At 38.5% G+C, this 20,576-nt stretch overlaps 2 protein-coding genes across 3 annotated transcripts in view; one reads left to right on the top strand and one right to left on the bottom strand.

The window, feature by feature from the left end:
* The window catches only part of arhgap17a (Rho GTPase activating protein 17a), a 32,174-nt gene extending 30,204 nt beyond the window's left edge, over positions 1 to 1,970 (bottom strand). For both annotated transcript variants that reach the window (XM_084134740.1, XM_084134741.1), the window contains exon 1: positions 1,543 to 1,970. In XM_084134740.1, coding sequence (XP_083990866.1) covers positions 1,543 to 1,595 — 53 coding nt within the window. In that variant the 5' untranslated portion in view covers positions 1,596 to 1,970. The remainder of the gene's footprint in view (positions 1 to 1,542) is intronic.
* A 946-nt stretch (positions 1,971 to 2,916) lies between these two features.
* Positions 2,917 to 20,502, top strand: lcmt1 (leucine carboxyl methyltransferase 1). The gene is made up of 11 exons (XM_084134735.1): positions 2,917 to 3,319; positions 3,659 to 3,750; positions 3,840 to 3,961; positions 4,208 to 4,284; positions 15,469 to 15,530; positions 15,635 to 15,737; positions 17,992 to 18,112; positions 19,141 to 19,242; positions 19,717 to 19,808; positions 19,931 to 20,028; positions 20,121 to 20,502. The coding sequence occupies exons 1-11, from the start codon at positions 3,234 to 3,236 to the stop codon at positions 20,141 to 20,143; spliced, it is 978 nt and encodes a 325-aa protein (XP_083990861.1). The 5' UTR covers positions 2,917 to 3,233; the 3' UTR covers positions 20,144 to 20,502.
* The last annotated feature ends 74 nt before the right edge of the window (positions 20,503 to 20,576 follow it).

Here is a 20,576-nt window from a genome sequence, read left to right as displayed (position 1 = left end):
CACATATCATTTCAATGTAGGATACAAAGTATGATATGAGCTCAAAGCACTCTGCTAGATGACAAACAAAAATCTGAAAATACAATAGGCACACATAACCTCCAAGAACTGTTTTTTCCAAAAGAGCCCAGGTGTTCTCAATGCACCTATGAACAAGCAACTTGTCTGGTATTAATGGAAGTCAGACTTATTTGTCATGGATCGGTCCTTAAAACCGGTTCAAGAAATAATTCAACAATGTATAACGTGTCATGATATCCCCTGTGTGGTACAACAGTAGGCTACATGTTCCAATAAAGAAATATGTAGTCACATATTGCTATTTATTACATTATTTGTATTACGTTTTGATAATAGTTGTGTTTATTGCATGTTTGTGTGTGTGTGTTGTATCATAAGTCAGGTCATAAAAAGGTTATTTTAAAACCTAAATATAATTTGTAGTGAATGAGTTCTAAAACAAAGAACCGCTCTGACTGATTCATAAGTGAATCGTTCACTCAATTAGTGAACAAATTGTTCAGACCGATTTTTTTTGACAGAACCTACCAATTCATTGCAAAGATCCGACTCAATGGAATGATTCATCCACGAATCAGACACAACTACAGTAGCTTATCGGATACTTTATCTAACAGCATATAAATTCAGGGAGAGATTTGTATTTACAAGGCCATCGTAAATGACTGGCTTTAATGTTTTTGTGTTATTTCGCAAATGGCTCTGTGTAGCTTATACATAAATTGTTAATGATAAACAAAAGTAAAATAAAATAAAATCTATTTTAACCTGTCCTGTAGTAAGAAAAATTGCGTTTACAATACCATTCAAAGGTTTGGGGTCGATCAGATATTTGAATGTTTTAAAGAAGTCTCTTATGCTCACAAAGGCTGAATTAATTTATTTGATCAAAAATATTATAATTTAAAATAGTTCTGTTTGTTGCAGCCATGACTCAACTCAAGTCTTTTAGAACCCAACAACATTATTTGTATTGAAGGAGTTCTAGAACTAAGAACCGCTATTCATGAGTGAATCGTTCAGTCGATTCGTGAACGAATTGTTCAGACCGTTTTGAACAAATCCGACCAATTCATTGTAAAGATCCGAGTCAAAAGAATGATTCGTTCACGAATCAGACATATCTAATCTTCAGTAACGTTAGTTTATCAGATACTTTATCTAACATCATTGTCCCATTAAGATTTAGTATTAAATAAACACTAACGAGGCCGCAACGAATCCTACAAACAGTTAATAGCCTATTCTTATCAAAAGTAACACATCTGAAAAGTTGAGTCTGGTCAAACAACTGCGTGATCGAAGTATATAATGTCAAAAAACGAAGAAAGTTTACTGTTTAGCTAATTGCTGTTATACTAAATCGAAAATATGTTTTTTAGGCAGCTGGTTAATTCGGCTACCGCCTTGACAACAACATAACATAACAACAACATATCAAACCATGACAGAGCTGTCCGTGCCCATCCATGAGATGGCAAAACCAGATAAAAACTTAATAAAATAAAAATCTGTACTCGCCTGCCAACTGTTTGATTGGCGAGCTGTTTCATCCGATTAAATTGTTTCTTCATTTTAGTGGCGTCGGCCTCAAAACCCAGTTTTTAAGACGTGGAGAGTGTGTTCGTCGATGCCTCATGAGCCGAAAGATCCTTGAGCACGATGGCGAAGTCGTGTGGATAATTACATTAAAACAGCCCGGTGTTCGGTTAGCTCAAGCAGCTAGAAAACTAGCCGAACGGGAGAGAAAAAAACAGTAGTGTGGAAAAAAGTTAGCTCCGGTGAGTAGCGGTGCTCGTTTCATGTCACTCCGTGTTGCAACTGCTCTCACAAGCGGGAGTGAGTGGTGTTTCCACGTATATGCCAGCCCGTGACAACTACGGGAGAGAGTGGAAGTGCACGGCAGCGGGCTGATCACTCCATCCGTGTCGGGTACTGCGTGTGTGTGTGTGTGTATGTTTCACAGGTCAGATCAGCGCAGCTCCAGGCTGATCATCATGATGCCATTAATGTGGTCACAGGGGCTGTCCTGAATCCTACTGCGTTGACTATATAAACATTAAGCAGTCTGTTATGCCCAAAAAGCGTCTCTGTTTGAGACGCAGCATGAAAGACTACGCAGAGTTCAGTGTCCACTCATATTACCAACTGTGATGATGATGACCATACACTCCCTGAATGGACTGTAGGAATTTACATCATAGCGAATCTCTTACTGTTCAACCAAAACTGTCCTTCTTTTCTGTTTTTAGTTTTACTATATATTTATATATATACACACACACACACACACACACACATATATATACATATACATATATATATATATATATATATATATATATATATATATATATATATATATATATATATATATATTAGTTGCATCTATTTTAATATTTTAAATACTGTATATGCTTTGGCAATATTGTAAAAGCAGAAAATCATGCTAATAATTTTCTCTCTCTCGCTCTCTCTCTCTCTCTCTCTCTCTCTCTCTCTATTCACAACCTTGACTCATAATGAGGCTTGACACCTGATCCAATCCAATCCACAACAGTCATTTTCTAATAATGCGGTCTCTTCCTCTAATTATATTTCACAGGCTTCTAAATGACAGATTTAAAGTGATAGAATTTTTTATAACCCTCATATCCTTGACGTCTAATATCTATACATTTGTAACGGGACATTTCCCGTTATCATTGACTTGAGTGATGCAGGGGTGTTATTGTGAGCAATAATATATATTTAAAAAACACATTTATAAAATGATTCTTCGTGCGATTTGCATCGGCGCAAACATCTGAAGACCAACCAATGTAAATGTTACACATAAATGTGAATTAAAATGACTGTCATGCGCAGTAAGCTCTCCTCGCCACCTCGAGATGTATTATGGGAAAGTTCCGTCAGCGGAAATAGATGTAAACATGTGATAGTCAACCGAAGCGCTTGGTGCAGTTCTGTTTATGTTATGCCGTTGTAAAAACCAATATGCTTGTTTCAAATAAATGTGTTTGAAAAATATTTAAAGAATCTGTTGATAATCTTGGCAATGAAATATTGAATCTTTGGCTGTTGCGGTTTTCGAAACCCGGTCAGTTTAGCTAACATTTAGCCTTTGCGTTCATACGAATACAGCATGTGTAACGTTATTTAACGGAGTGTTTTGCAATAATTCTCACGTTGCTTCAAATCTGCAAGTGTTCATGGCATCCAAACAGCCATATACATATTCTGACACTGCTGATGAAGCGGTCAGAGCAACCTGCGACGACGCATCGATATGCAAAAGGTAGCACGGCTTGCAAACAGTGATCCGAAATAAAATTATTAAACATAATTTTAGTGTGTTTCTAAATGCTGTGCTTCCCTCATGATATTCTAGCACATTGTTAATGAGCATCATAGTGTCACCTAATAGGCAAAATATTGTACTACAGTCGTGGTTGAGCACAATATTGCAGACATGATTGATTTTATATAATAATGTATATATTACTTCAAATTCTTTCATTATTTACATATAGGTCAGCAACAGTGCTGTAGTTATTCATGTCGTATGTCATTTATGTGTAATAATAACAATTTTATTTATTGAATATAACCGTATAGTTTTTATTCTGTTTTATAGGTTTGCTACCAGTAAAGGTTACTGGACTGACCTCTACGCCCAGTATTTTGTGAGGCAAGTAGGTGAACGTAAAGCACCTGAGATCAACAGAGGTAAGATTGTTTAAATATCTCCACCTGCTGGTCAATGTTTGCAGCTGCGTTTGATCTAATTTGCTTTTATTAATATTGTTGTGGTGTAGGTTATTATGGTCGTGTCAAAGGAGTGAATCTCCTTCTTGATGCTTTTCTTGAGAAGACGCAATGTGACTGCCAGGTGGTGAATCTTGGGGCTGGACTGGATACCACTTTTTGGAGATTAAAGGTTGTTGTTTTTTATTATTAATTTCACATTTAACTATTTTGAGATCCAATAATAATAGTTATTATATATATATATATATATATATATATATATATATATATATATATATATTATATTATATATTATGTAATATATATATTTTAATAAGGAATAATGTGTATCCTTCCACAGACTCATGAAATAAATCATTCTTGATAAGCAATCAAAGAAAAGTATATCTTTTTAATGTGTATTCTTAATTCTTAGGATGAAAACATTATGCCGAAAAAGTTCTTTGAAGTTGACTTCCCAACAATTGTTGCTAGAAAAATACACCACATCAAGTAAGGTGTTGTTACTTTTATAATATAATTATTGTTTTGATTTTCAATAATTTTCTTATTGACATTAGCATGAATGATTTTGTAAGCATAGCATGTTCTTTTACTCATATTCCTCTAGAGGGAGACAGTGTCTCTAATGAGTAGTTTAGGGACCCTCTATCTAGCTATGTCCACCCTACCAAAGCAATGGTTTGATTGTTTATCTATCATAATTTTTGTATTAAATGTATCAGTCCTTTGGTGCTCTTTATTATTTTAAAGTATCCCACCTGAATTAATACTGTTAGAGTTGAGACACAGGTGTTACCACAGGTACATTCTCCCCACTTTTCCACTGTTATAGAGACTTACAATAGAGTGGTGCAGTTATGGCATCAATGGCTTTTTTTCAATTTATGAGTAAAATAGGGTCTGTGGTTAATATAACTTGACAATATTTTGATATTTTGTTCTACTGCACACACTCACACCCCAAATGTTCTTATCTAGTTGCTCATTAGAAACATACATTTTCAAAAAATAAACAAAGTTTTTCGATATGGGTGTGTGTAATTTACTTTGTTAAACAAAATATTATCAAGCTATGTTTACCACAGACCTTATTTTGTAAAAAAATTGAAAAACACAGCGTGGTCAAGGATATAATAAGTGAAATAATAACCGGGAATCAAAAAATTTAAAACGCAATTAAAAAATAACAAGCATGAATCTAAACTTTAAACACACTTAAAATTATTTTGCTCAAAACTGAAAAATTAATGCAAATCACACACAAAATTATGTTTCCTTGGTTATATCACTGTTTTTGGACTTAAGGCCGCGGAATCGAGCCCTAGCCAAGCGTCCGTTAAAGATGACCACTGTAAAGCAGATCCTCCACTGTTTTAAAGCGGTGGAACTGAAGGACGCTTACTTTCACATCCAAATAGCCCCTCATCACAGGCGCTATCTGAGATTCATGTTCAAAGGAGACGCATACCAGTTCAAAGTCCTGCCATTTGGGCTGGCTCTGGCTCCACGTACATTCACAAAGTGTGTGAATGCAGTGCTTTCCCCCTTGAGACTCAGTGGGATGCACATTGTAAATGATCTTGATGGTTCCTCTGAAGTAATTTCAGAGACTGCTAGGGCTAATGGCAGCTGCAGCCTCAGTTTGCCACTTGACTTTGTTGTACATGAGGCCACTGCAACTTTGGCTGAAAGATCGCGTTCCGTGGAGAGCGTGGAAAGTGGGGAGAATGTACCTGTGGTAACACCTGTGTCTCAACGCTCTGTCGCCCTGGTTCGACAGAACCATGTACGACCAGGGGATCAGCATGGGCAGAGTGGTCAGATGGAAGGTGGTCACTACGGATACATCGTTAAACAGCTGGACAGCCTTGGCAGGCCGACGTTTGGCACTTGGATGAGCGCCCAGAAGCAATGGCATATAAACTGCCTGGAATTGAAGGCTGTTCATCTGGCTCTGCGGGAATTTCTGCCATTTGCGAGAGACCGTCATGTTCTCATTCGAACGGACAATACGGCGGTGGTGGCGTACATCAATCGCCAGGGAGTTGTGTGTCGGCGTCCCCTCAGAGGCTGACAGAGCGCTTCCTCTTATGGGCGGACCAGCGATTCCTCTTGATGCGGGCAGTTCATGTGCCAGGCAGGCTGAACTGCAGGGCGGACATGCTGTCCAGAGAGGGCGTTGTTCACAGGAAGTTGAAGCTGCACCAACAGACGTTGCGCTTGATATGGAGTGTCTTTGACAAAGCAGAAGTCGACCTCATTGAAATTGCCACAGAGGAGAATGCCCACTAGTGCCCTCTGTTCTTCTCTCTGACGAACGCTCCCTTGGCTGGGGATGCATTGTCGAGCCGCTGGCCCAGGAAGAGAAAATATGTTTTCCCTCCAGTGAAGACAATGCCGCTAGTGTAAAGTCAGAAACGATTTTGAAAAAAAGCTACGAAGACCATCGAAAACAGCCGATGAAGCAAGGAAGTGAAGAAAGTTTGCACTGAAAGCTGATTGCGTGTACAAGAGAATAAAAAAGCACTCATCGAGTGTCGAATCACATAAGTGTCTTCTGTTAAAAGGGATTGCTGTAACTAAAGAGAGTTCCAAGTGAAAGGACAAAAAGATCGAAAAGCACGTCAGTGACGAGTCAACCCAAGACACTGATGGTTATCAACCTAATCTGAACCCAATTTGTGGCTAATTTGAACCTAAACTGCCAAGCTAACTATCTTCAGTCAAAGATAGTCAACTGATTTTAAATAACTTTTTGAACAAACAAGTGTATTCTATGACAAAGAATGTTTCAGTAACTCGGTATGTATTTTAATAACGGTAAAATGGTGTAATATTTAAGAATTTGTTTATGTACTTGTCCATGAGTTTCGAGTGCAGTGTGCTTGCCGCTAGAGCCCGCCCACATGCTCTTCCGATTGGCTGTGATCTTTGATTGATTTTGTCATATTTCGTTGTCACATCTGGTGTGTGGACAGACAAATTGCTTGTTGCAGGAATAATAACGCATCATGTGTGGTTAGGACACGGTGTAAAGCAGTTGATGAATCTACTTTTTAGTTGATGTGATCCTAGTGATCTGAGTGATCTGTTGGGTTTATATTCAGTGAGCATATCTGCAGTGTATTGAGGTCCTAGGCCACTGAATGATTTATATACCAGTAATAATACTTTAAAATCAGTCCTAAATGTAACTGGGAGCCAGTGTAAAGACCTGAGGACTGGTGTGATATGTTCATATTTTCTGGTTCTGCTCAGAATCCTGGCGGCAGCGTTCTGTACAGTATGAGCTGCAACTGTCTTATGGTCTTTTTGGGAAGGCCAGTGAGGAGTCCATTACAATAATCCACCCTGCTGGTGATGAAAGCATGAACAAGTTTCTCTAAGTCTTGTCTGGAAACAAAGCATCTAATTCTTGCAATATTTTTGAGATGATAGTATGCTGATTTAGTTATTGTTTTGACATGACTACTGAAGCTAATGTCTGACTCCAGAATCACACCGAGATTCCTGACTTGATTTTTAGTTGTTAGACCCCTAGCGTCAAGTTGTGTGTTCACCTTGAGAACTTCATCTTTGTTTCCAAACTCAATGACTTCAGTTTTGTCTTTGTTTAGCTGAAGAAAGTTTTGGCACATCCAACTGTTGACTTCATCAATGCATTGGCACAGGGAGTCAATGGGGCTGTAGTCGTTAGGCGATAGGGCTAAGTAGATCTGTGTGTTGTCTGCATAGCTGTGGTAAGCAATTTGGTTCTTTCTCATTATTTGGCTCATTGGGAGCATATACAGGTTGAACAGGAGTGGCGCAAGAATTGAGCCTTGAGGGACTCTGCATGTCCACTCAGACTTATGATCTCCTATACTCGTATAATAACCTCTCCCTCCTAAGTATGACCTGAACCATTTTAGAACTATCCCAGAAAGCCTGACCCAGTTTTCCAGCCTGTCAAGAAGTATGTTGTGATCGACAGTGTCAAATGCAGCACTGAGGTCGAGTAGTACCAGCACTGATAATTTGCCTGAATTAATATTTAAGTGAATATATCGTTTATTATCTTTATGAGCGCTGTCTCTGTGCTGTGGTGCGGTCGGAAACCAGATTAAAAATTGTCAAAGTATCCATTTGAGCTTAAGAATTTGTTCAGCTGATTGAAGACAACTTTTTCAATGATCTTGCCTATGAAAGGAAGATTTGAGATTGGTCTATAGTTGCTTAATATGGTCTTATCCAGATTGCTCTTTTTCAGGAGGGGCTTGTCAACTGCAGTTTTCAGGGAGTTTGGAAAACTCCCAGAGAGAAGTGAGGAGTTTAGCACTTCTAGGAGATCTGCTTCTAAACAGTTTAACACACTTTTGAAAAAAGATGTGGGAAGTGCGTCAAGGGCGCAGGTTGATGTTTTAAGGTTCTGTATGGTTTCTTCCTAAATTTTACCATCAATTTCTTCGAAATCAGACATAGTAACTAGGGGTGGAACAGTACATGTATTCGTATTGAACCGAAGCGGTATGGGCATCACGATTCGGTGCATGAATATACACGGAGAATACACAGTATAAAAATAGATAAAACTCGCGTGCAAATTAATTAATGTAATGCGGAACTACTGTTAGATACGCGGGTTCTTTAGGGACACCTAATCTGTAGCTCCGCCTTAGCTCTGAAGCTCCGTGGCATGAACAAGGGGGTAATCCAGCACCCGGAAAGCGTACCTTCCCCGGGGGCCGCCATTGGTTAGCAAGCCATCACCTGCTGTTAGCACACCATTGACTCATTTTGGCGTCACTTTGCCAGCGAATAACTTTACATCTGAGGCGTTTAAAGACTCCATTTGTCCATTGTTTATTTCTAAAGAAACACGACAATATATAAAAGGCTCCATTACCTTGTATCTTACACTATGGCCCCGTAGAAGCCATTTTTGTAAAAATAGGCTAACAATTGCGTAATAACCACGTGACTCTCTGTCGCACAGTAGAGAAATTACAGTATGGTAACTAAACCAACTTTTTTTTAGTTAATGATCTGTAAGAATGTGGCTTTATTAGTGCTGTTCATTGATTCGAGTAACTTTTTTGACATTTGGGTATAAAGTGTTTTAATTCTACAATATATGGTGTAAAAAGGTCTGAGTGCTGCCCTCTTCAGGTTGAACGGTGGCTGCTGCAGTTGAATTTTCCTATTGGATGTTTGCGGTACTACGTGACGTAAGCAGGTTCCAGCTCACCACGCCCTTGGTACGAGCTAGTGTAGATTTATCTGTATTTAGTACAGTGGTCAGGAGGGTACGTAGGTGTAGTGTTGCTGGTTGCAGCAACACTGTTGGACTGCCTAGCTTTCCTGCAGACTTGGAAATTAGGCGCCAGTGGTTGCATGCACTTGGCCTGGAAGACCGCGAGTTCCCGCCTAGAGCTCAAGTGTGCAACCTGCATTTTACGCGGGATTGCTTCTCTAACGCAATAGAGGTGGAAATGGGCTTCTCCACACAGCTCGCGCTGAAAAGCGACGCAGTGCCAAACGCTACTCCTCCTGCATGGACTCCACCACCGCAGCGGCGTCTTGATGTGAGTGATCATATATATTTTATCCACAATTTATGGTTAGGCTAAAGTTAATCCTCTGGGGTCGACAAACGCACCGGTGCATTTTGCTGGATTTTTTCACATAGCGGCAAAATATGAATATGCCTACAGAGAGCGCGCGCTATTGACATTAACTCGATAAAACTCATCAGATGCATGTACTTTACGTCGTCTTGCGACCCTGTGAGTCACTCTCCATTTTATAGTCTGACAGCAGGTCTCAGGTGCACCGCCCTCGGTTCGTCCCCTCTATCTCCGCTGGGGTCTGCCCACTTTTCTAGCATTTTTCAAATATTGCCAGTGGGTGGAGTCAGGCTCTGACCAGGGGTTTAGTTACCCTTTAATCAGAATACTTAGCAAAAGTTGCTCCTGCTCCTAGCTCATGGACAGCTCCTACTCACGCTTTCCGTCTCTGCAAGATTCGGAAGGGAATGATTCAGATTTCCCTTTGCACAGCTACTAGAAGACTTACAACTGTCAGACAGACTGCTCACGTCACATCTACGTCGTCAAGCTCAGTTTGAGGCTGCGCAGTACTCTCAGCCACCAGGAAGTGAGTGCTTCTAATTGGCTTCACTGTTCTCCGTTGAAGTCTATGGGGTCGCTGTGTCCATTTCTTTTACGGTCTATGGGCATGAACAGGCTGTGATGTCAAGATTGCAATGCTGGAATATGTTGTGTGTGTGTGTGAGAGAGAGAGGCGCGGGCGCGATCTAACAGTGGAAACATAAAAACATACTCCGTCATTTTGTTCATACAGGACATCATTCAAACTGCAAAGTGTTTACTTATATTTGTGTACACTCGCAATAAAACACAACATTGTCCTTTTGTCAAACTGTAAACTCTTGTCAAACTGTAACCTACTGTTACCTAACTGTCACCCAACCTAAATCACACACACACACACACACACACACACACACACACAGCTTTGTTTATGTGATTTGTGAGGACATTCCATAGGCGTAATGGTTTTTATACTGGACAAACTGTATATTCTATCCCCTTACACTGCCCCATCCCTAAACCTACCCATCACAGGAAACATTCTGCATTTTTAATAAAACACTGCTTAGTATGTTTTTAAAGTCCTCAAAAAGTTTTAAAGTTTTGAAATGTCCTCATAAATCACGTTCAAGTTGTAATACCAGTGTAATACCCATGTCATTATACAAATTTGTATCCTCACAAATCGCATAAACAAGAGCACTGTTTAAAAGCAAAAAATATTTATCCAACCCCATTTCAAAACAGTCTGTCGGTGCCATCTTTTGGACATTCATCATATTGCATTGGTTTTCATTTCTTGTCCTCAAACAGAGGACTAATCTGTTTATTTTTAAGTTACACATTCGACATTGATTATAAAAGAAAATCAAATGTGTTTTTAATGGTAGTATTATTTTATACAGAAATAAATTATTTATAATTCAGATAAGAATAAAGTTTTATGTAAAACAAATATATTGATCTGAAATATAGCAAATTAATTTTAAATTAATTCAGGTACAATTACCAAACATATCTCAAGGTCTTTTTGTCTTTTTATTAATTTAATTAATAAACAAATTATATAAAACTATTGTCAATGCACTACAAATAAACGCCGGTGTGGGGCTTGTCAGTCTCTCTACAGTAGCAAAAATAGTGCGTGTGTTGTTTAAGTTGGTGTTTATAATATTTGAGAAGACGGTCTGCATGGATGCTGTCTTTGTAGATGTTATAATGGACTACAAGTTTTTTCTTCCGCCACATGCGCTCTGCTTTTCTGCATTGTCTTTTCATGTTTTGCACTGCTGTTGAGTTTCTCCAAGGTGCTTTTAGTCTGCCACTCTTCTTCCTGACTTTCACATGAGCAATATCATTAATTACACTTTTAACTTTTGAGTTAAAAGAATCAAGGAGAAAATCAATAGAGTCAGCAAATATGCTTGGTGTTAAAGATATAGCCTTCATAAATAGTACACTAGTGTTCTCATTTAAGCATCTCTTCTTGACAGACACAGATCTAGCTTCAGTGGCAGGAGAGATCAATATATGAAAGAAAATACAGAAATGATCAGACAGTGCTACATCCTTAATAACAATCGATGAAATGTTTAGACCCTTACTGATAAGTAAATCTAGAGTGTGTCCACGATTGTGTGTGGGTCCATGTACATGCTGAGTCAGATCAAAAGTTTTTAAAACCGTTTTGATTTCTTTTGCCATATTGTTTTCTGCATTATCTATGTGGATGTTAAAATCTCCAGCAATAGCAAAACAGTCAAACTCTGAGGTAATTGTTGATAACAGTTCAGTAAAGTCCTCAACAAAGGATGGAGAGTATTTTGGAGGCCTGTAAATAATGATAAGTAAAATGCGTGGAGCACCTTTTAACACAATACCCAGATATTCGAAAGATGGGTAATTTCCAAAATGATATTTGCTTACATTGATAGACATCTTTAAAAAGAGCAGATACACCCCCACCTCTTCTACCTGCTCTGCAGACACTCATAAAAGTGAAGTTAGGAGGGGATGTTTCATTGAGGATTGTTGCACTGCAGCTGACCCGACACATATCACTGAGAGCTGGTATCAGTTGTTTTTGGTTCACCTCGAGCAGATGGAGGAGGGTGTGGGCCCTGGCGTTGTGGCAGAGGCCGAAGAGCTCTCACAGGAGGAGGGGGAGGGCGAGCTGGGCCCGCAGGCTTTGGTGTTTGCGGGGCCTGGCGTTTTTTGGTTGATATCTGAGGGCTTGCAGCAAAAGAATGGGATAGTTTGGTTCCAGCATACACCAGTTCTTCCATTTTATCTGAGAAACACAGAAATGGAGAAGCTGGAGAGAGGGATAATGTGTCTGGTGAGAGGGCTGTTGCTCTGGTGTTATCGGAGGCTGTGATATGTTGTCCTGGTTTTCCTGGCTGTTTTTCAGGAAGTCGTCCTTGGGTGCTGAATTTTGGAGCAGTTCTAATATGTCACAGTCTGACTGTGGTGAGCTCTGTGGGCAGGGCTCAGCTGAGATTGTGTCCGTGAGCAGAGGTTGTTGTGGCTGCATGGTATTATCATTGTCCTTGTGTGATATGTCAACCGCATGTCCATTCAGATGCTGAAGTGAAGTCCTGTGGTCATTCATACTGTGCCCAGGTGTACGTGTGTGCCGTTCAGATTGAGTGGATTGGCACACACTGCAGAAAGATGATTGAGGGAGAAGTAGATATTGTCGTTTAGCACTCTAGAGCCAAGTTTGTTTAGGTGATGGCCATCCTGTTGAAACCGTTGTCTCTGACTCCAGAAAAGATTGGAGTTGTCAAAGTTCACTCCTTTTACATTGCAGGTTTTTTGCAGCCATGTATTAAGCCAAAGCAACCGTGAAAACCTGTTTGTTCCTTTTGCTGGTAGTGGTCCACTGATGAATGTCTGAACTTTTAGTTTTTTAATTGTTTCAAAAAGTTCATTGAAATCCTTCTTAAGGAGTTCTGACTGCTCTTTATGAATATCATTCTTCCCCACATCAGTAAGTCGATTTGCAGTCTGTTTCATCAGAATGTTCTGAAGTTCCCTGTTTACATCAGAAGTTGTTGCTTGTGGAAGGCAGCATGTAGTTGTATCCCTGCTGCTAATGTTTCTGAGTCCTGTGCTCGGCTGCGCTCTGAGCTGAGTGCCGCTGTCTGCTCGACCTTGAGCGCCAGTTAGCATCAGTTTTAGCTACTGGCTGATTCGATCTTTGTTTGATCACATTCATCACGTTTGGGGATTCCACATCTACATTCATTAATACTTCAAATCTGTTCTCAAGATGTATAGGCGGTGGTAGGAAACCAGTGTTTGCAATCCTTGTCAGAGCCATATCTGGGGTAGAGGATGCTACTGCGGCAATATGTGATGCTCGTGACAATCTGATGTCTCGAGTGCCTTTGGGTCTCGCTCCCTGTTTGTGCCATCGATTTGTATGTCGATCAGTTACGGCTTGTTTCTCTACACTCAGTATGGTCTGTCGAGGAGCACTAGATTCTTGGGACTCACCGGCTGTATGCTGAGGCGTTCATGACGAAGCTCTGTTGTGTGTTCCGTCTGGTTTGGTGGTCCCGTAAGTAACTTTGTTTCAAGAATTGCAATCCTTTGTGAAAGTCTGTGGCAGTTTGTGCAGCAAGTAGATTCTTGAACCAGAAGAGGCATTTTCTCTCTTATCCTTTTGAATGTTGGCAGTTGTGTTTTCCTTTCCCCGGAATGTAAGCTGATGGCTTTCAGTAGGATGCTGGTCGGATAAAAGAATTCTGCTTTTTTGTAGTAATCCAAGCTTTGTCGTTTGAACACTGAGCTGATTTGCTGAAGTTAAAATTAGGTGATAAAAGGAGATCAAATATAAAAATATAAAAGCGATAGAGCAAAGCACAGAGTAATAAGCAAGAGCAATATACAATTATGTACAGTATGTATAGTACATAATTCCTTTCTATGTAAAGCTTTTGAATAACTGTTTGAATTTTCCTTGCTTTTATTTTGTGATTATTTTATTCCTCTCTATGTAAAGCATTTTGAATTGCCATAGTGTATGAAATGTGCTATATAAATAAACTTGCCTTGCCTTGCCTTGCCTTGCCTTACCTTGCCTTACTTCAAACGTCACAACTACCAAAACAACGTGTCTACACCAGACACGAGTGGTGCAACAAAAGCAAATAGAAACCATTGTAATCAGTGATGCTGCTGTCTACACTGGATGCGATGCGTCAAATTCCCGACAGTAAACTGATGCGTTCTATTTTTGACACACTCCAAGTGCTCGCGCAACTTCTGACACAAGAAACAAATGGATTTGAAATGTTCGCTTGATGAGGCTGTCCAGTGCAGTGTCTAGCTGTTAAAGCGCAGAAAATAGAAAATATGACGATGCATATCTCGCCCTCAGATTCACCAGTACAACACAGTGTGACTTGTGGCCCTCAAAATATTAGCCTCTGAGAGTCTTTATGTGGGTGCATGTAGGTGGGTGGGGCTTGAAAAAAAGGGGGTGCCAACAGAAAAAGTTTGGGAAACACTGCAATAGAGAAACATGAGTAATTTGTCACAGAGCAAACAAAATTCATAGTGTACAATGCCAGGTTTATTAGAAAAGCTAGAGCACAGCGCTCGGCCGGTTGCATAAACAGCCATAATGTTAAGACAGTGTCTTAAGTTCTAGTATGACCTACTAGCAGTTAGTCAGGGGCAGTCAGTCTTAGTTTTCGGTATCAAAGTAGGCTTATCTACGTTTTTATGTAACTGATTTAAAAAGATATGAACCGTCTTAAAGAAAATAAATTGATGTCTAACTTGTAAGACTAGTCTTAGAGGTTTATGCAACCGGCAATGCAAAGAAGAGGAAGATTTTTATGTCTGTGTAAAGTGCCTTGGTTTAAGAGTGTTAGTGGCATATAGTACATAAATACACAAGCTGTGTACAGAGGGAATTACGTAATACAACACAATCCCGACCCTCAGTGCATTAGATAACAGAATACCAAAGTGTCATCTGCAAACAAATGATGCTAGACCTTTTCTCACAACCTTTTTTTGCAGTTGCCTGTAACTAACTGGTGTGGTATAAAGTCCCCTCAAGTTTAAACAAAAAGTGTCCAAATTTTTTGAGTAATATTTGTATATTTACATATTATATACCTATACCTATATATTGTCACCATTATCTTCAGTTCATGCCTTCCTTTGTTGATTTTCCCGCCACAATCTATCACCATGTCACCATTTATCACAGCTGTTCGTCTTTTTAGTCAATCATCACCGTGTATTTAAGTTCCTCCCTCAGTTCTGTTGTTTGTTGGTTGTTGTTTGTGTCAGTGTTTGACACTCTGTTATGCCAGTTTCCTGCAGTTTTCAGAGTTCAAACTTGTATTTTTCATGTGGACTTTCTGCAAGTTGTTTGATGATATAAATGACTTTGATGATAGAAATCTGAAAACTGATAATGATCACTGAGATGAGTCCTGTTTTCCATAAAACAATTGAGTAAATGATTAACTTAAGTATATCCATCTATCCATCTATCTATCTATCTATCTATCTATCTATCTATCTATCTATCTATCTATATATATATCTTTTACAGGACAAAACCTCCACTATCGAAACCTTTGATTGAGACGCACTCCACTGATTCACTCCTTCTAGGTATTAAAATCGAATTATGATGTTACAGAGCATTTTACTTTACTATTGTGTGGTGATCTTTTCCACTGTAACCTCTCATCTGTTCAACTTTGTCTTTTTGACAGATGGTCATAGCCTGGACTCGGACAGATATTGTATTATCAGTGCTGATCTAAGAGACCTCCCAACTTTAGAAGACAAACTAAAAAAGTTCCAGATAAATCCAGAGTACGTATTGAAATATCACAACCTTGGCTGAGTTAAAAATAAATTCCATACATTTTTTTCAGTGTTACTATTACACTGCATATTTGTGATATCTTATCAACATTCAAGATTAGATAGTGATGGCAGATATAACATCAGGACGAGCCTCTCTTACCTTTATCTTTCTGAAAGGTTCTCATGTTTAATTCTTTGCCTCGGTCACATGCGAGAGTTGTATAATGTTGAGACTAAAATTAACGGCTGGTGGAACGTTGTGTATCAAAACAATAGGATTTTGAGATATAATTTGACTTACTAGAAAGTGACCCTCACAATTATGTGCATCATACATAGGGTTGATCCATCCTGTTTGGCCTCCCAATAGGATTTGCACGCATCTGTTTTTTTTGTTTTCGTGCATCTGTTGATGCCCCTGATGACAATAGTACACTTGGGAGCATTTAGAGTTTCCTTAGATGCGTCAAAAAGTACACATTTTCTTTGATGGGATCTGATGAGACCCGAAGGAAGCCACCGTTCTAGAAGGTGTATGACATCAATGGCATCATTTCCAAGGTCTCTTACCTTGAGTTGTTTTGTTTTTTTTGCTTGTTTTTTTTGCAACTTCCTTTTCAGTCCACCCTAACGTGGCGTCTTGACGTTTACCAGCTTGTCTGCAAATCCCATCAGTGTCTCACTTGCTAAATGAAGAAAAAAAAAAAGTCTGGAAAATCTATTGTCATAGCATGCGAACCACTCTTCCAAAAACGTGATTTCCTGCTTTGTACATTTAGATATTACCTTAATGATTCGGCATCGAGGAACAAACTTCTTGTTTAATGCATGAGCTGATTAAATTGTGATGTTCTCGATAGAAAAAAAGGAACCTATCTTGAATTTCAAAAAAGAAGAGTTTTAACTTTTTTTTCCTACTGGAGAAATATAATTTGATAACACTTAAAAATAAGATTCAATTTATTGACATTTGTTAATGCATTGGGTATATAATCAACTAACAATTTTTTTATACACTACCATTAAAAAATTTGGGGTCTGTAAGATTTGTTTTATGTTTTTGAAAGAAGTCTCTTATGCTCACCAGGTCTGCATTTATTTAATGAAAAATACAGTAAAAAAACAACAAAAAACAGCAATATTGTGGAATATTATAATAATTAACACTTTTTAAAATTGTATTTATTCCAGTGATTGCAAAGCTAAATTATCAGCATCATTACTCCAGTCTTCAATGTCACATGATCCTTCAAATCATTCTAATATGCTGATTTGGTGCTTAAGAAACTTTGCTTATTGAAAACAGCTGTTCTGTGGAACAATTTTGTGGAAACTGATGAATAGAATGTTCAAAAGAACATCTTTTACATTAATCTTTTGTAACATTACGGGTTCTTCTCAAACAGAAGGCTGCGTTCTAGTAAGGCAGCATATCTCAGCTGCTGCTGAAGGCCAACTCAATTTGAAGGAACCTTGGAAGGCAGCCTTTGTTTTGCGGCCTTCATTCAGCTAATTTTGACGGATGCATCAAGTGTATCCTTTGCACCCTTCAGTCACCCACAATCCTTTGCACACATTCCAATTCACGGAAAATAACTGATGGAAAACGAGTCGGCCCTGAGTTCAAAAATAATGTTTTGAACATCATAATGAGATGAAGGCATACATGTTATCTACATGTTATCCGCAAGACGGTTGTCATTTACTGCATTGCATTAATAGAAAGCCAGTTAATACAAAGATTTTTCATACAAAGTATTTTTCCAAAAATAAATTTTAATAGTATTTTCATGCCGTGACCATGGAGGTGTAAGCCTTGCGCACTGACTAGACTGTCTCATTCTAGCATTTAATGCTGAGGAGAACTCTAGCCTACAAGCCTTCGGTGGACTGGACTAGTCAGCATCACTAGGATCCAGCCTTCTGTTTGAGCAGCACCCTATAAATATCTTTACTATCGCTTTTGATCAATTTAATGCATCTTTACAACTTAAAATGGTAAAATGCCTCAGTATGTATGTAGACAGTAACATTATCCTAGATTAATAAATGTTGTAAAAGCTGCTGTTCATTGTTAGTTTATGGTAATTATTTAATGTTATCGAATTGTAAAATGTTACCCATAGTTCACAGTTAAATTCAGCCTCTATTTAGAGGAAGCTTAATCATAGGATGGGTGTTATAAAGAAACTCTTCCCAACCATTGATATGAGCTGAAGGATTATGCTTAATAACAGTATTCCTGCTTCTGTCCACCCAGGTTGCCCACTCTTTTTCTGTCTGAATGTGTACTGGTGTACATGACCCCTGAGCAGTCCTCCAAACTGGTGCACTGGGTGGCAGACACCTTCCCTACGGCCATGTTTATTAATTACGAACAGGTGAGTTAATATCATAAGCTGCCTCGTTATAACAATCCTCATATAGATTTTTGAAAATTCAAAATGTTCAGTTGATCTTGGTTGAACAGGGTGTCTGCGGGGCTTAAAAAGGTCTTTAAAAAGTCTCAATTCACAAATGAAGGCCTTAAAAAGGTCTTAAATCAGCAGAAATTCTTAATTTCAAAAAGCATTAAGGCATTAAATGTTACATGCATTGCAAAAAATAAATAAAATTAATATCTTCCTCTGTAATTTTGTCCTTTTTTCCAATTTAAACATCTAAACATCTTTAAATCAAGATACATTTATTTGAGTAATAATATTTGTTCTTGTTTTAATCATAAACTCACTTTATTTTGATAAATTTCACAGAAAACAAGACTTCTTAAATTTAATTTTTATCTCCAGTCAATGCATCTTGATTTGCATTGGAAAACAAGACAAAAATACTGATAAAGAACATTACTTTTTTGCTGAGTGATCAGAAGGTACAGTAAAAGTTATTTCCATATACTAGTGTTTGAAAACAGAGGCATTCCAGATACTTTTTTGGTGAAATGAATTAAAAGGTAATGGATATGTTGCAGATACAACTCATGTGTTTCTCCCTATGCATTTACATTTAGAGAACATATTAACGTATTGTATTTATTCCTTAAAGTTTCTTTACTTGGTCTTAAAAACCTCCTCAATTTACCTTCATAAAACCTACAGAATCCTTATAGAATTTGATGAGAAATGTTTGAATCCATACTGTGATCACAGATTGCTTTTTTATTTCTGCAAATGTGAGCACAGTTTAAGACGTTTTTTATCCAGATGCTTTTATCCAAAGTGATTTATATTGCTTTCAAGGTATACTTTTCCATTTTATCAGTTCTTGTTTTCCCTGGGAATCGAACCTATGACCTTGTCATTGCTAGCGCCATGCCATTCTCTACTGTTTGAGCTACAGAAAAGCATGTAAATGTAAAAACATAAACTATAGAGTAGTTGTGAGCTCTTGCTAACTGTCCAAATCTTTTAAGGTGAACATGAATGATCGCTTCGGGCACATCATGATTGAGAATCTGCAGAGACGGCAGTGCAATCTGGCTGGGGTGGACCTGTGTCAGTCTTTGGACTCTCAAGTATGACGCTCTCACATTTTAGGACTGGCGTTAACTTTCTACTCATAATGTCCTTCTAAGAAATTGTACAGCAGGAGCTGTCACATTGAATGATTGTTGATTGTTCTTCTCCATACAGTAAAATAGTGTCTTGCTGTGTACAATCAAAACATTACACTGGGTGGTAGTGCTTGGAATTCAAAGTTGTTTTCCTGCTCAACATACAATGGGTCATCAAGACTCAGGAAAACAGCGCAGTTAAGCTCAGGTCATTGTGTACTGCAGCCACCCACACTTCAGTCTCACAAAAGCAGTATCAGTGCAAGTCTCTCAAGGTTACCACCACCACCACCACCACGGTGACCTTCTGTAGACACCTCAGCATATCTGCTCAGCTTCACAATTAGCTGAATCTTTTTAAATATTTTATTTTCAGCTAACATTTATTTTGAGAAATGGTTTTAGTTTTAGTAACAACAATGTGTTTTTCCACAGAAAGACCGCTTTCTGTCGGCAGGCTGGGAAAGTGTCAACGCACTGGACATGATGACGGTCTACAGCATGCTTCCTCAGGAAGATGTATCTAGGTACTCAAGCCAACACTAATGTACAGTTGTAATCAAGTGTGTATTTATAACTATACAACCTGTGCTGGGAAAGATTGAGATCGGAATCTCTGCAATGGCTTTCTTTTGTTTAACAATCACAGAATTGAACGCCTGGAGTTTTTAGACGAAAGGGAACTTCTCCAACAGCTTCTACAACACTACTGCATCTGCTGGGCCGTAAAAGATAAGCTCAGTTTAGGTGAGGCTTCCAGTCTACCCAATTAACGTCATTCTAGAGTTTCATGGACAGTTTGACGTCACTTGTAACTAATAGCGGACTTCTCTTTTCAGGCCTCTCTCAGATTGGGTTTTAAACGTCAATGGGGACTTGGTTGTAAAAGTTTCTTTTGAAACAACATGACCAAGAGTCAGAGGACAGGAAAAGGAAGTCATTTATATCTTTATTTCCATTTTTGAGGGCAATAAAAATGGAGACTGCTGGCATAAGTGTCTTTTCTTCTGTTTTACTTGTCTCCTCCTGTCTCTCATGTGACTGTGTCTCACTAAAGTGCCATTTAATTCAGGCCATAGCCATTATTAAACCATTGTGAAACATTCATGAGATCACAAAAAATATTTATTTTACTTATGACTTATTTTGTTAGTTGGCTTCAGTATGAATATTCATGAACAGTGATGATGATGAATAAAGACAATTAAGTGTATAAACTGATTTTAAGTGCATGATTTATTGTTGCACTTTAGGACACCTTTATTTTGAAACCATTTTATTTTTTCATCTATACC

Source organism: Abramis brama (genome assembly GCF_963993115.1).
Source record: "Abramis brama genome assembly, chromosome: 14".
NCBI classification, from domain to species: domain Eukaryota; kingdom Metazoa; phylum Chordata; class Actinopteri; order Cypriniformes; family Leuciscidae; genus Abramis; species Abramis brama.
The sequence above is the reverse complement of the archived record's forward strand: the minus strand, read 5'-3'. Positions and strand labels throughout refer to the sequence as shown.

Excerpts from the sequence above, each read along its gene's own strand:
- lcmt1 (XM_084134735.1), top strand. The coding sequence starts at position 3,234 with ATGGCATCCAAACAGCCATATACATATTCTGACACTGCTGATGAAGCG. Across the intron at positions 19,243-19,716 it reads GTCAGTCTTTGGACTCTCAA|AAAGACCGCTTTCTGTCGGC; the intron begins GTATGACGCTCT and ends GTTTTTCCACAG. Across the intron at positions 19,809-19,930 it reads CCTCAGGAAGATGTATCTAG|AATTGAACGCCTGGAGTTTT; the intron begins GTACTCAAGCCA and ends TAACAATCACAG.